This window comes from Platichthys flesus, chromosome 18 (assembly GCF_949316205.1).
Source record: "Platichthys flesus chromosome 18, fPlaFle2.1, whole genome shotgun sequence".
NCBI lineage: Eukaryota > Metazoa > Chordata > Actinopteri > Pleuronectiformes > Pleuronectidae > Platichthys > Platichthys flesus.
Window position 1 is genome coordinate 11,342,865 of NC_084962.1, and position 12,439 is coordinate 11,355,303.

A 12,439-nucleotide genomic window follows, 5' to 3' on the forward strand; every position below is an offset into this window, starting at 1 on the left:
ATTATTTTTCGTTTTTCAAGCGAAGACAGAACACCCGAAAAATTAAAACAGTAATATTTATTATTTACTTTTACAGACAATTCAAAGAATAAACATGGAAAGATGAGAAAAATATTTACACAATGAGAAAAGTGGATAGAAAATAGCATTGAAGTCCTTCGACATTTGTTCAAGTGTGAGGGCCTCCATTCACTTCAGAGCAGAGCAGTTCTAGACTTTGGAGCAAATTGATATTTTGAGTTAGTCACAGGGATCGATGGCAATTTGAAGTTCTGACTGTGAAAACAGTCAGAATGCAGTCCTGTGGCATGCTCACATCCATTTATGTCCACTAATGTCACAAACACAGCAGCAGGGGGCAGTCGTTTAGCTCAACTATGACAATCTCCTGAGTTTCAGGGAAACTGCTCCAGTTTCACCAGTAGAAGGTTTTTGTGAGGAAGCCGGCAGCAGCGTTGAGCCAGCTCCCGTTGGAATCTTCCTTTGCCGTAGTGCGGGAGATTGCTCGGTCGACTTCCTTCTCTGGGCTCTCCTCTTCCTCCGGGAGGTAATCTGGTATTGCTGAGTTTTGTTCGACCTTCACTCCCGAGGAGCTCAGAGGAATCAAAACCTGAATAAAGCATTAATAAAAAGGAGATGAAATGTAGGTTTTAAAAGTTAAATGTGAACTTTACACCACAATTGGAATTTTGCAACAGATACTTAAAAATATGTCCCAACCTCTTCTCCTGCTTCATTCTTCACCACTTGTTGGGCTGACAGAACCTTTGTGGCAGCGATGGCTGAGGCCAGACTCTGTAAATGGAGTGAGATCAGGGAAGGTAGTTTCAGGGATTATGGAATAATCTGAATCAATTTGTCTTCTCATGTATTTGTGCACATACTAAGAATTTGACTCTGGTGTTAATTATGCTCAGTGTTCTTGCACAGATAGATATACAATCAAAACACACTACAAAATAAGCTAACAAATTAACTTACCATGTGCAAAATAGAGTGACACTATTCAAGACAGTAGTGCAACAGGACAATCAAACAAGATGCACCATACTTCTACCTGATTCGTGTGCTGAATACTTAGAGGAGAAATTTTACGAAAGTAAACACTGGCCGTAAATGTGTGTTACCTCAGTAGGCAAGTCGGCGCGGATACGGACAGTGCACCTCTTGGAGGCCATCTGGAACGTGAAGCTGATCACTCCTCTGACCTTCAGAAGAGCCTGTTCACACAAGCCGCGCTGGTCCTAGGTAACAGAGGGAGAAGTATTTAGTTCAGGTTAGGCCGGACCCAAAAGCAACAGTGTGACTGTCATCCAGTCTACTCACAGTGCTGTCCAGTCCCTGAATGTGCAGAGTGACCGACTTGGCCTTCTTGTTGGAGGAGTTGATGAAGAACTGGGATTTCTGTCTCTTCTCCCTCTCTGGTGTCCTGGGTGCAGGATTAGCAGGTGTACGCAGGATGTTGAACACCTCCTGGGCCAAGGCAGTAATGTCAACAGACAGAGCCTCCCTGTATTGAGAAACATAATTGATCATGTCAGACACGACAACAAAAGGTAGAATTACAAAGTGAAAATTAAACATTAACTCTGTATAGTAAAATGAAATGTAGACATTTTCCAGAGAGGGTATAAAAAACATGATCCCCCCACCTTTCCATGAGATTCTCCAAGCTCACCATCATACCCAGTTCATTCTTCATGGTGGGGATGTTGGGAGGCAAATCAGCCAAGTAACGCAGGGTCTGAAAACGCACAGAACACGGATTAATATATACATAAGTACATTTAGCAGTTAAATCTGTTTTGACCAAGTAAGTGAAAAGTCCCGACTTACAAACTCACCAATATCTTCTCAATTCTTATTTTTCCTCTTTCTTTGTTTTATGTCATTGTTTGTGTATGGTGTTCCAGTAAAGCATATTAGCCTGCCATTTACTTACTAGCAAAGACTTATATATGACAGTTCAGTAATTCTTCTTTTATCAACCACAGTCTGATCCTTTGACATTTGTAAACACACCGATCAGATTATTTCCGCTCACCTGCAGAGTAGCGAGCAGGACGTCGGGGTTCTGGTGGTCGAGGAAGAGAACCAGCCCGGGGAGACAGCCCTGGTCCTGGACGATCACCTCCCGGTTCTGCGGCTCCGAGGCCAGGTCCCGGAGCTGACTCACCACTGACAGAGCGTCCATCATGTCTGCTGACCGAACCCGACCTGAGGGCGGAGGGGGGAGACACTTTATCAACAGGAGGAAAAAGTTATTTAACTCCAAGGGACCCGGAAGTTTTGCCGTGAGGAGCTCATTTGTCAAAGTTAGCTTGAAGTTAGCCTGTTTGCTAACGCTAGCGCTGTGGCTAGCAAAGGAGAGCTAAGTACTTTTGCCCCGTTAGGATAAATATATTTCTGGCGCATTGTTTGGGGTTTATACTAATAAATGGTTGAAATAAAACCATAAACACCCATATAAACGTAATAAGTGTCACAAAAGAGCCATAAAAGCGACAGAACTGGTTTTACTTACTCAGAACGAGGAACCGCTCGTGGGACAAAAGTACAAATTTGGGGCTGGAGTTTACGCGACACGCAATTGGTCGACCGACCGATGCCGACGCTGCAAGGTCGCATGCTCCTATTGGCTTCTCCTACTGATTCGGTATCGACAGCCAATCAGAGAAGGCGTTGCTGCTTCTGCTTTATTTGACTTTGCAGAAGTCCTGGCTGTTGAGCGCGTGAGCTGCGAGGCTGTTTCGGCGTGTTCGTGTTTATCTGCAGCTTCGAGTGTGTGTCGATCGGTATGAAGAGAGATTCTGATCGATGTATTGATCGGGTTTCAATAAGGAAACAAGTTCACGGTGAGTGCACGTGTGTTTCTGATCAGCCCGCATGTTCGGCTGCTGCGTGTTTCCTGTGCGGAGTGTTACCTGCATTGTGTTGAACCGAGGGGGGTTCCATTATTGTTTGTGTGTGTGTGTGTGAGGGAAAGAGAGCGTGTGAGCGTGTGTTTACCATCTATTGTGCTGATCCAATGGGATTTATCAGCCGAGTCAGCATCCAGAGGTTCAGAGGGAGACAGCTGTGTGTGTGTGTGCGTGTGTGAGTGAGATCACTTTTAGTTGAATGAAGCACCTCCAAGCCACAGACTGTCCCTCTGAGTGTTTTCTGTGATTGCAGATGTGACCGTTGTTTGTAAATTCACAGATTTTACTTTGAAATAATAACAAACTTATTCAAGTGCAGGAGAGAGAGAGGTGGAGGGAGGAGGATAACTTATGTCCAACAATAATACGATGAAGAATTCAGGTCCAGGCACTCCAAGTGGTTTATTTCAATGGGTTTCAAGCACTGCAATACACCAGTGCGTTATCGGGCTTATGCCTCCATCAGGGTGTACTTACTGGTTTGAGTCCATTTCCAGTAAAAATGCAATTGTCTTAAATTTGTTGTAAATCTAGTATCTGGGGATTTTAAATTACAAAGAGGAAAAAGTTATATCCACTGAAAATCTTTTGATGATGTTACCTTGAGCTCTGGGAAAATGCAAGGATGATTTCCTTTTGTGGTACCTCCTCGCAGTTTCAGAGTTGTCTGCAACATTGTGTACAATAAACACACAGCATAGCACCCCCCACCCTCCCTCCCTCTCACACTGCAGCTACGTTCTCTGTGCCTGCACCCGCACTCTCAAAATCATTGGAGTCTGAGTCGGGTCGTTTGCTCTCCCTCCCCGCGGGCCTCCTCTCTCCTGCAGGCAGAGAGACTGGGTCGCTGAAGAAGAGGAAGAAAACTGTAAACTGCAGTGTCTAATGCAGAGTCAGTGAGGAAGGGACTCCACAAACAGCCATCATGCACTGGCACAAATGTGGCCCTTGGAAATTTTAACCAACACACTCCTTATCAGTCGAAGCCTTGCTGACATTGAATTTCCTGCAATAGTGTAAAGGTGGCATGAGGCTGGTTTAGAAATTGTCCTAATGTTGATGTCCATGACAACATTTCAATTGTGTTGCATCTTGTGTTCCAGGTGCCAAGTATGTGACTCAGTGACGTCCTCCCTGTGTTGGCCTCTCACCAAGTCTGTCAGCAGAAAGAGGAGCTCTGCAGTTGTCAGCCTGTGAAGGGGCAAAGTCCTTCCAATGTCTTTAGTGGAGGATATTCTGGATGTGCTGCGCGCCGTGCTGGAGTACTTTGGCGTGGAACCAGACATGGTGAGTGCCGCCACTGTGCATCCCTGGGATCGTTTTATGTGGGCAAGAAAAATCTGTAGAGTTTACTCACAAAAGTGGTTGTTTTATTTTAATCCATTTATTGCTGTGTCTTTTGTCGTCTGGTCTGTAGCTGGTCCCAGTGTGGGACAGTCAGCAGTGCGGTCAGTATCGCAGCATTGTGCGGATGATTGGGACAAATCTCCCACTTACACCGACACCTCGTCTTCACTTCCAGGTACTGTACAACTTTCTAACTGGGTGATGTATTAAACCAATAAAACTATAATATAAAAATTACCTACTTTCACCTCTACTAAGCAGCTGTCGAGCTCTGTGCCTTGTTCAAAACTCATGTGAATATCTACAATTGTTTGGAGCTGTCAGCATCTTAGTGTGTAACCTCCATGTTTTGCCCCAGGTCCCTTTGCTCGGCTATAAGCCCAATGGATATGCTGACGTCCCCGTGGAAACGCCTGCCATCCCCTCATTCGCTGACGTCATGTGGGTGTTTGAGGACGAAGGGGAAAGTTTTGCTAAGACCAGGTAAACACATAAACAGACATGGACCGTTTTTTCTTTTCACGCTCCTGCTCCTCAATCACATGTTACATTCAAAAGGAGAAAAGGGGGCATCTTGTGTTAGCATTGGCCTTGCAAGTTCCAAGATGGTTTTAAACACTGGATGGTGTTTTGAGCCATCTTCAACCCATAAATGTACATATTGTTTTTCAAGATTTGATATATAATATCATATTAAAACCAGCAATTAAGTGTTTCATTGAAGAACAGTCATGTGATTTAGTTTGCAGATCAAAAAAACACTTTTAAGATGCAGCATCTCTTTAATATGCTGCAAATACTAGATTCTGTCTTTATTTATGATTTATTTAGATTAGTACGCAGAAACATTTTTTCCTGCATGATTAATTGATGAGTGTCTGTGTACTTCAGGGAAAAACTGTATTTTCTGAATCTGCTCAGCAAGTATTAAGCGGTGAAATGTCCATGTGCAGGAACCATCTACCTCCGAAGAAGCAAAGCACTGTAAATCGAGATGTGGTGAGACACCCGGGACCGGCCACAAGGCAAACCCAGAGAGGAGGCAGAGCTGTGAGACAGAGCGCTGATCCAGTGGCCCTGAAGAAGATCACAGCACTGGAGAGCGAGCTGCTTCAGCTTCGAGCTCAGATAGCCATGATTGTTACCGCCGCTCCATCCTCAGGTGCTTAGTCTTTGATCCTTGGACCTCAACTCCTCACAATTATTCTCAGTACGTCAAGCATTTTACATTTTGTTTTCAACCTCTCGACATGTTTTAGGTGTGACCGAGTTCCATAACGCCCCGGGAACACCTCAGATGTGTGCTCAGCCGACTCTGACCTCCACACCTCGCGCTGCTGCTCCTCCACCACCACCTCCGCCGCCTCCTCCTCCTCCCCCTCCCTGCACCTCTACTGAGACCTTGTCTATGGTAGACCTGATCCGCCAACGAAAGAATAACGAGAAAGCCCCCAGTAGGGGGGTGGAAGTAAAAGGGATCCCCTCCATGCTGGATGTTCTCAAGGACATAAGCCAAGTGACATTGCGCACGGTGGAGAGGTAAGCATCAGAATATGTAGGCGTGTCAGGGATTTTTATTATATTATTTTATTATGTGTTCGGGTTTTCCGTCCGTCCGTCCCAATCTTGTGAACATTTGTCGCATCAGCAAAGACGGCCGTAACAAAAATAAACATCAATAAAAGTAATAAATAATTAAACATAAAATGTAAACACAAGTCAATATATATATATACACAGAGCAAAATGTATACAGTCTTTGTGCATTAGGCATTGAATTTGCACAGTCCCTTACTTTAATAATTTAATTGGGTGAATGTGGTATAATTTGTCTTTTTTCTTCATTTCCCTCCAGGTCACCAGGGGGCACACCAGTCAGGAGGAGACGCAGTAAGGGAGGGGGGGCACTGCTCAATGACCCAGCAGCTCTTATCGCAGAAGCGCTAAAGAGAAAGTTCGCCCAGTATCGCCATAACAACTCGTCCGACAAAGAGAATTCCCTCGAACTCTCACCCTTTGGCAGCCCGGACACGCCTAAGGTTTGTCGTCCACAGACACACCCCCATGCTGACACACGCCTTTGTTTGTATCAGGTTTATGTCATTTTAGATTTAGTTATATAACACTAATGTTTGTTTGATGCTAAAGTGGAGTGACACATCATGATTGACAGCTGAGACTGACTTGTAATTCGCAGAGAATGTGTATCGGCACAGTCGTTAGTGTGGCTCCATCCCCGATCACAGAAACACAGACTCTGGCTCCAATCCACAGCAACGGCATTGGCTGGTTCATGTCCTGGATAGTTTGGCTTAATTTCTGAATGTTTGGACATAGCGGACACGTGTCGTTCATCTTTATTTACAGTTTATGGTCCATATAGGTTCTTATCACTCAGAAGGCGGTGCAGGTTCTGGTCCAGGCTCTGGTCATCTCACGTCTAGATTACTGTAACTCCCTCCTGGCAGGTCTACCTGCTACTGCCATCCGACCTTTGCAGCTCATCCAGAATGCAGCAGCTCGACTGGTTTTTAACCAACCTAAATTCACTCACACTACTCCTCTCCTCCGCTCCCTTCACTGGTTACCAGTGGCTGCTCGCATCCGGTTCAAAACACTAGTACTTGCGTACCATGCTGTGAACGGATCCGGTCCAGTCTACATCCAGGACATGGTCAAACGTTACACCCCAGCCCGTTCACTCCGCTCTGCTTCGGCTAATCGGCTCGTTGCTCCTTCACTGCGAGCTAAACACTCATCAAAAACACGACTGTTTTCCGTCCTGGCTCCTAAATGGTGGAATGAGCTCCCCATTGACATCCGGACATCAGAAAGTTTACACATCTTCCGCCGAAAACTAAAAACATACCTCTTCCGACTTTACCTTGAATTAAAAAACAAAACAAAAAAAAACTAACAACTTTCAGAAGCTAACACTTTAGTAGCACTCTAATGGCACTTAATTATAGCACTTTGTAGTTTTTCTTTATTTTGAAGAAATTGTACTTTCTTGATTCTTGTCGTCATTGGTATGTACCCTCGGGGTTGAATGCACTTATTGTAAGTCGCTTTGGATAAAAGCTAAATGTAATGTAATGTAATGTTATTACAAGGGACTTTTAGAATGTTGTGGCAAACATCGGGCGTGTGAGTTTTAACGGCTGCTAACCGGACATTTCTGTTCCAGGTCCCTCACCACGCCAGACGCAGTCAGGGACGACGTCACCTGATGTCCCATTAATGATCACCTCTGAGCCCGAAAGGTCAAAAGTAAGACAGCCCAACAGCCAATCACAGCTGCCACAGATTGGACCAAACGCTTGATGCTGACTTGTTTTTTTCATTGCTGGGAGGTTTGAATGTATGTCTTTGTCAAGGTTAATGCTGTAAGCAAGGGTAATAGTGTTGTTTTGTCTTATTTGTGAGTTCCATTCTTATGTTTCCAGTGTTTTTTATACTGGTATGTTTGTGTGCAGAGCTTCTTTTTAAAGGAGATAACGTATTTAAAGGAGACATATTTTGCTCCTAAGTGGAGTTGTTACTTGAAAAGGTTCACATGCTCGAATGCTCAGAAAACCCATCACTTTCCTCATACTGTCTATCGCTGCTGCTCCTCTTTTCAGCCTCTGTCTGAAACGCTTGCTTTTAACTCCTGTCTCTTTAAGAACCCCCTCCAGTAAGCCCAGGCTGCTCTGATTGGCCTGATGGCCCACTCTGTTGTGATTGGTGAACAGTTTCCATCGTGTGTAGGAAAGGACTATGCTTGACCTGTTTTTGTTCGGGGGCACAGGCCGTTTACGTGCACAAAAAAACCTACACACTATGGAAAGGATAACATGTCTCCTTTAAACAGTTATACACTGTAGCTTGTAGCTACCTGCCCTCTAGTATCTCAAATCGCTTTATGAGGGTTTGATCTCAACCAATTGAAATAAACAACATTGTGTTTTAAGATTCATGTAGCTTTACTCTATGCAACCGCAGTTTCAGGTATTTTTGTTTTGTAGAAATGTTCAAATGCACTAATGTTTATTTGTTGTGCTTCCTGATGTGTGTCCAAATCCCTGTAAATGTAATAATTTTATTGTTTGAATTGAGGCTCAAACTGCTGCAGGACATTGTGCAAATGACGACGTAATTTTACACTGTTGCGTTCTGGGCCGTTTTTAAGCATATGTGAGTTGGTGTTGTCCAGGCACGATAATACGAGGAATAGGAAATATTTTTTAATCGCACAGGAGCAGAAACCAGAATGAATCATAACATGGATTAATTATCGTTTAAGTCTCTAATTTACAGATGATGTTGATGTTTGATTACATTTAGCTTAAACAATGATTACAAAATATGTTGAAATAGTGTCCATTGTCATAATGGAGATTATTCTCGACGGCTGCACCAGTGTTCTCTCGCAGGAGGCCACAACCCACCATATATATATATATATATATATATATATATATATATATATATATATATATATATATATAAACAGCCTTGACTTGCATAGGATTTTGTGGTTCCAGTTTTGGTAAATGAATGTCTCTGTGTTCAGCTATGTAATAAACTTTCTAACAAATCCAGGCCTCCTTCATGAATCTGGGATTTGTCCAGATTAAGGACCTGTACATGACAGAGACACAGACACAAACCATATTGGACAAAATGTATGTTTTGTATTTGACTTTTTAGTTTGGTCCATGTCCCATCCACTCGCATGGAGGAGGCAGGATTTTTCTTTAACTTGCTTTGCAGACCCCAATGGAAAAATGGAGTACAGCTGTGCAAAAAAAATCCTACACATTTTTTTAAGAAAGTATAACTGCTGATATGTACACACATAAAAAACAGTGACAAACTCTGTTGTATGCCAATTAAACAAATGTTTCTCCTCCATAACAGTGACGGCTCGTAGAAAATATGTTTTCAGATTTTACATTTAACCATAAACTTCTCAGGACATAACAACAAAATACATATTGAAAATAAAACAAACGAGACCAAAATATTTAAATGTTTTTTTTTAATGAGCAAGAGAACAAAAGCATATCAGACATGATGTAGGGATATAGAGTTTTCTGGTGCCTCTGACACTTCGATATAATCGAGTGTGGATTTCTTGTTCGACATTTCAAGTTCAACGTGTTTGCTTTTCACTGAGAGTCCTGACTGGTCAAAGAAGACATCCGGAGCTTAGACGGTCATGTGAGGATTTATATCAGTTCTGGATTGTGTCATTGGAATAAAACAGCTGTCCTGTTTTCTTTATATTTACGTGGGTCTGCTCAGGTGTAAGTATGGCCTTGCATCCTTTTAAATACATCCGGGTCATTTCACTCCTACGCAAACTTGAATGTTCAACTTCACCCCTGGTCACAGTTACATTTCCTTTAGTATGTATTAGTATTAGTTTCACAGGTTCATTTTTAGACCTGTTATATCTTCCGTATTAAACATCAAATATTTATATATGTTGATAAGTTAACGGATTAAATAATTACTTAAATGCTATAGTGTCCATTCAAATAAACAACATTAATGGTGATGTCTGTTTTTCCCGTAGTTATTCGTCCTCATCGACCTCGTCCTCAAGACTGTAAAAAATGGAACAAAAAAGTTGATACTGACGTAATACCATTGTGCCATGCTCAGCAGTTGTACAGTACCTAGTCTTAGATAATTAGGAATTAGAATCACCATACACAAACATTAACATTTGTAAAGATGTGTAAATATAAAAATTAAATTCATAAACAAACAAATTAAAATGTTTAGTGATGCTAAACAATTGTAAATATGTTCAATAGAATGTTATTTCTTTTTTACCTGGCGTCTGAATCAGTGACGATCTCAGGAGGATCCTCCAACGTCACGGTGTAGTCCTCAGCTGCGTAACAGTCTAATTGGAAAACTATCACAGAACTACAGAAAAAGTAAAATTACAAATTAGAAAGTTCCCATGATTAATATGAAAAACGTTGTGCACCTGAAAATAAGTTACATTGACCTGCCAGGGCCTTGTCCATCACCACTGGCCGTCCCACTGGCAGCATCCTGGCCAAGCAACGAGAGAAACCACAATTCTAGTGAATTCTATTCACAAAAACGATTGTACATAAAAATGCATTTATTGCATGAACTCCGATTTTTTGTTTCCTTATATACGTGACTTTTTAAACGGCTGTTTGTTCATCACCTGATCCGAAGAAACGGGAAATGTTTGATCGTCATAAATGACTACGCCAGGACATCCAGCTGCATTGTCCACACACTCGATCGAGATCGGCAAATCCTTTCAAATTAACGAGAAATGAAATATATCATCATCAAATGGCCCCATTACAAAACCAAACTCGCGTTTTGTATCGCATACATTGCTGCATGCTAACAATGCTAATCAAACAAACAAGCACAGTCAAAGCAAGTCAACCCACTTCCAAATACAAGTAAAAGTATGTCTACAAGTTTTTATACAACGTCTGCTTACTTTGTGTGTGATACAGGTATATTAAATACATGTACATTTGTACATTTAAATTTTAGCTCTGAAAAGATCGAACTTACAGACTCATCGTACATCGCCATTTTCGTTCTATTCTTCCGCCCATATACAATACGTCACAAGAGGTGTGTGTCTTCAGACCATTTACTCATTAATATGTATATACCAGTACACATGCAGTAATGTTGAGCAAATCAAAATGATCTATTTCAATAACTACATGAAACCCTTTGCTTTGCCAGGTTTATTTCTGACAATTGTTTTTTATTTGTGTTTTGAGACCATATTTGTTTTTTCTTTTACAATGATTTTCTATAATTACCCTTTATAAACTAAAACCCAACAAAAAACATAAAGGTACCTCTATTCCCCCATAACCCTTGACAACTTTTAGCACATTTCCAGACACGTGTTCCCTGTAAGCTGACAACGTGTGAATCTACATTTACAAATTCAGCACATACATATGTTAATTTCCTCCAGAGCCATTAGAAATAAATCATACCTGGTTAAGATTCTTCAACAGGACGAGAATTTGTCATTGTACCACGTTGATTCACATCGGACCATAAGAAATAAGATACATATCATCCATCCCTGTTGGCTGGGTAGAGCAGCTCCAGTGTGTGGTCTTCTCATCGTCTTTCTGTTTCTGTGAAACAAAAAGTTCACTGCGTTACCTGTGATGCAGAGCAGAGTAAAACCACAACTGGCTTTTGAATGTCACATATCAATAAGTGTTTCCGTTGTCAGAGGAATCTGTAGCTCGTCAAGTGTGGTGAAACTCGCCCACAAGCAACAAGGATGTTAACTTTATGCTGAAGGCTGTTGTCACTTTACATTTATTTTTTATGGCTGTATTTTAACATCACTTTTTGCATGCTATGGTAACTTCATGCTGTGCTTCTGTTGAAGACAATTATCATGAAGTGAAGTGATTATGAACACACAGAAGGCATCTTTCGATGAAGCACTGGTGTCATTGGTTGTAAACATAATTTCACTTGAAGATTTTTGGCAAGGATAAAAGTGTTGGTAAGTGTTAAATAGCAAACAGCAACATCTTTCCTGACAGTTACAGTTAGCAGTGGACATCTTGACATTAACTAATCACCTGAGAATTAAGGATACATAAGGACCTGCTGTGCCGAAGTCAAAAGTTCTGCTGTAGATTGAGTTAGAGCTCTCACAAAAATAAACGACTATAGCCAAAATTTATAATCATCCACATTGTCTAACTGTCTCTTGACTTCAGTGTCCTCTTCATAGGTTTTTGTCTATAAAAGCCAAACGTATAGCTCAAATCTTACATCTGTGCCTAACCTGGTGCTATCTTAACAAACTTAACCTTCATATTCATATGCTATAATTACTATAGCTTTTAGATATTATGGTAAAGTTCCTGTAATTCCATTTAGGAAGCACCGTACAAGAGAGGGTTACATTTCTTTCAGTACTGTCATGACACATGTATATAGTGGATGGATGTATAAGAAAGGTTTCACTCTATATAAGCCCACTGTAGAGCACTGCCTTTCGTTTTACATAACAAGATATATATTATAAAGTACAGAAGCACAACGTTTGCAGTTGCCTGCTGTTACCCACATCCTGCCGAAGAAGATATGCTGAGATCTCAGAGTAACAAAGGAAACAAGAAACAGAAAAT

General features: G+C 41.6%; 2 protein-coding genes and 1 long non-coding RNA gene across 3 annotated transcripts; 1 reads left to right on the top strand and 2 right to left on the bottom strand.

The window, feature by feature from the left end:
• Positions 1 to 37: 37 nt before the first annotated feature.
• On the bottom strand, positions 38 to 2,602 carry armc1l (armadillo repeat containing 1, like). Its single transcript, XM_062412100.1, has 7 exons — positions 2,525 to 2,602; positions 2,045 to 2,217; positions 1,653 to 1,744; positions 1,327 to 1,510; positions 1,128 to 1,244; positions 721 to 795; positions 38 to 610 (listed from the first exon to the last, which is right to left on the bottom strand). Exons 2-7 carry the CDS (start codon positions 2,195 to 2,197, stop codon positions 416 to 418), a joined length of 816 nt encoding a protein of 271 aa, XP_062268084.1. The 5' UTR covers positions 2,198 to 2,217; positions 2,525 to 2,602; the 3' UTR covers positions 38 to 415.
• A 113-nt stretch (positions 2,603 to 2,715) lies between these two features.
• mtfr2 (mitochondrial fission regulator 2) lies at positions 2,716 to 8,541 on the top strand. Its single transcript, XM_062411204.1, has 8 exons — positions 2,716 to 2,855; positions 4,025 to 4,208; positions 4,339 to 4,443; positions 4,627 to 4,751; positions 5,222 to 5,430; positions 5,528 to 5,807; positions 6,124 to 6,307; positions 7,456 to 8,541. Exons 2-8 carry the CDS (start codon positions 4,137 to 4,139, stop codon positions 7,507 to 7,509), a joined length of 1,029 nt encoding a protein of 342 aa, XP_062267188.1. The 5' UTR covers positions 2,716 to 2,855; positions 4,025 to 4,136; the 3' UTR covers positions 7,510 to 8,541.
• Positions 8,542 to 9,274: 733 nt separating this feature from the next.
• Positions 9,275 to 11,464, bottom strand: LOC133973384 (uncharacterized). Its single transcript, XR_009924570.1, has 5 exons — positions 11,276 to 11,464; positions 10,465 to 10,560; positions 10,276 to 10,322; positions 10,095 to 10,190; positions 9,275 to 9,862 (listed from the first exon to the last, which is right to left on the bottom strand). It is a non-coding gene; the product is annotated as an uncharacterized LOC133973384 (long non-coding RNA).
• Positions 11,465 to 12,439: the final 975 nt, after the last annotated feature.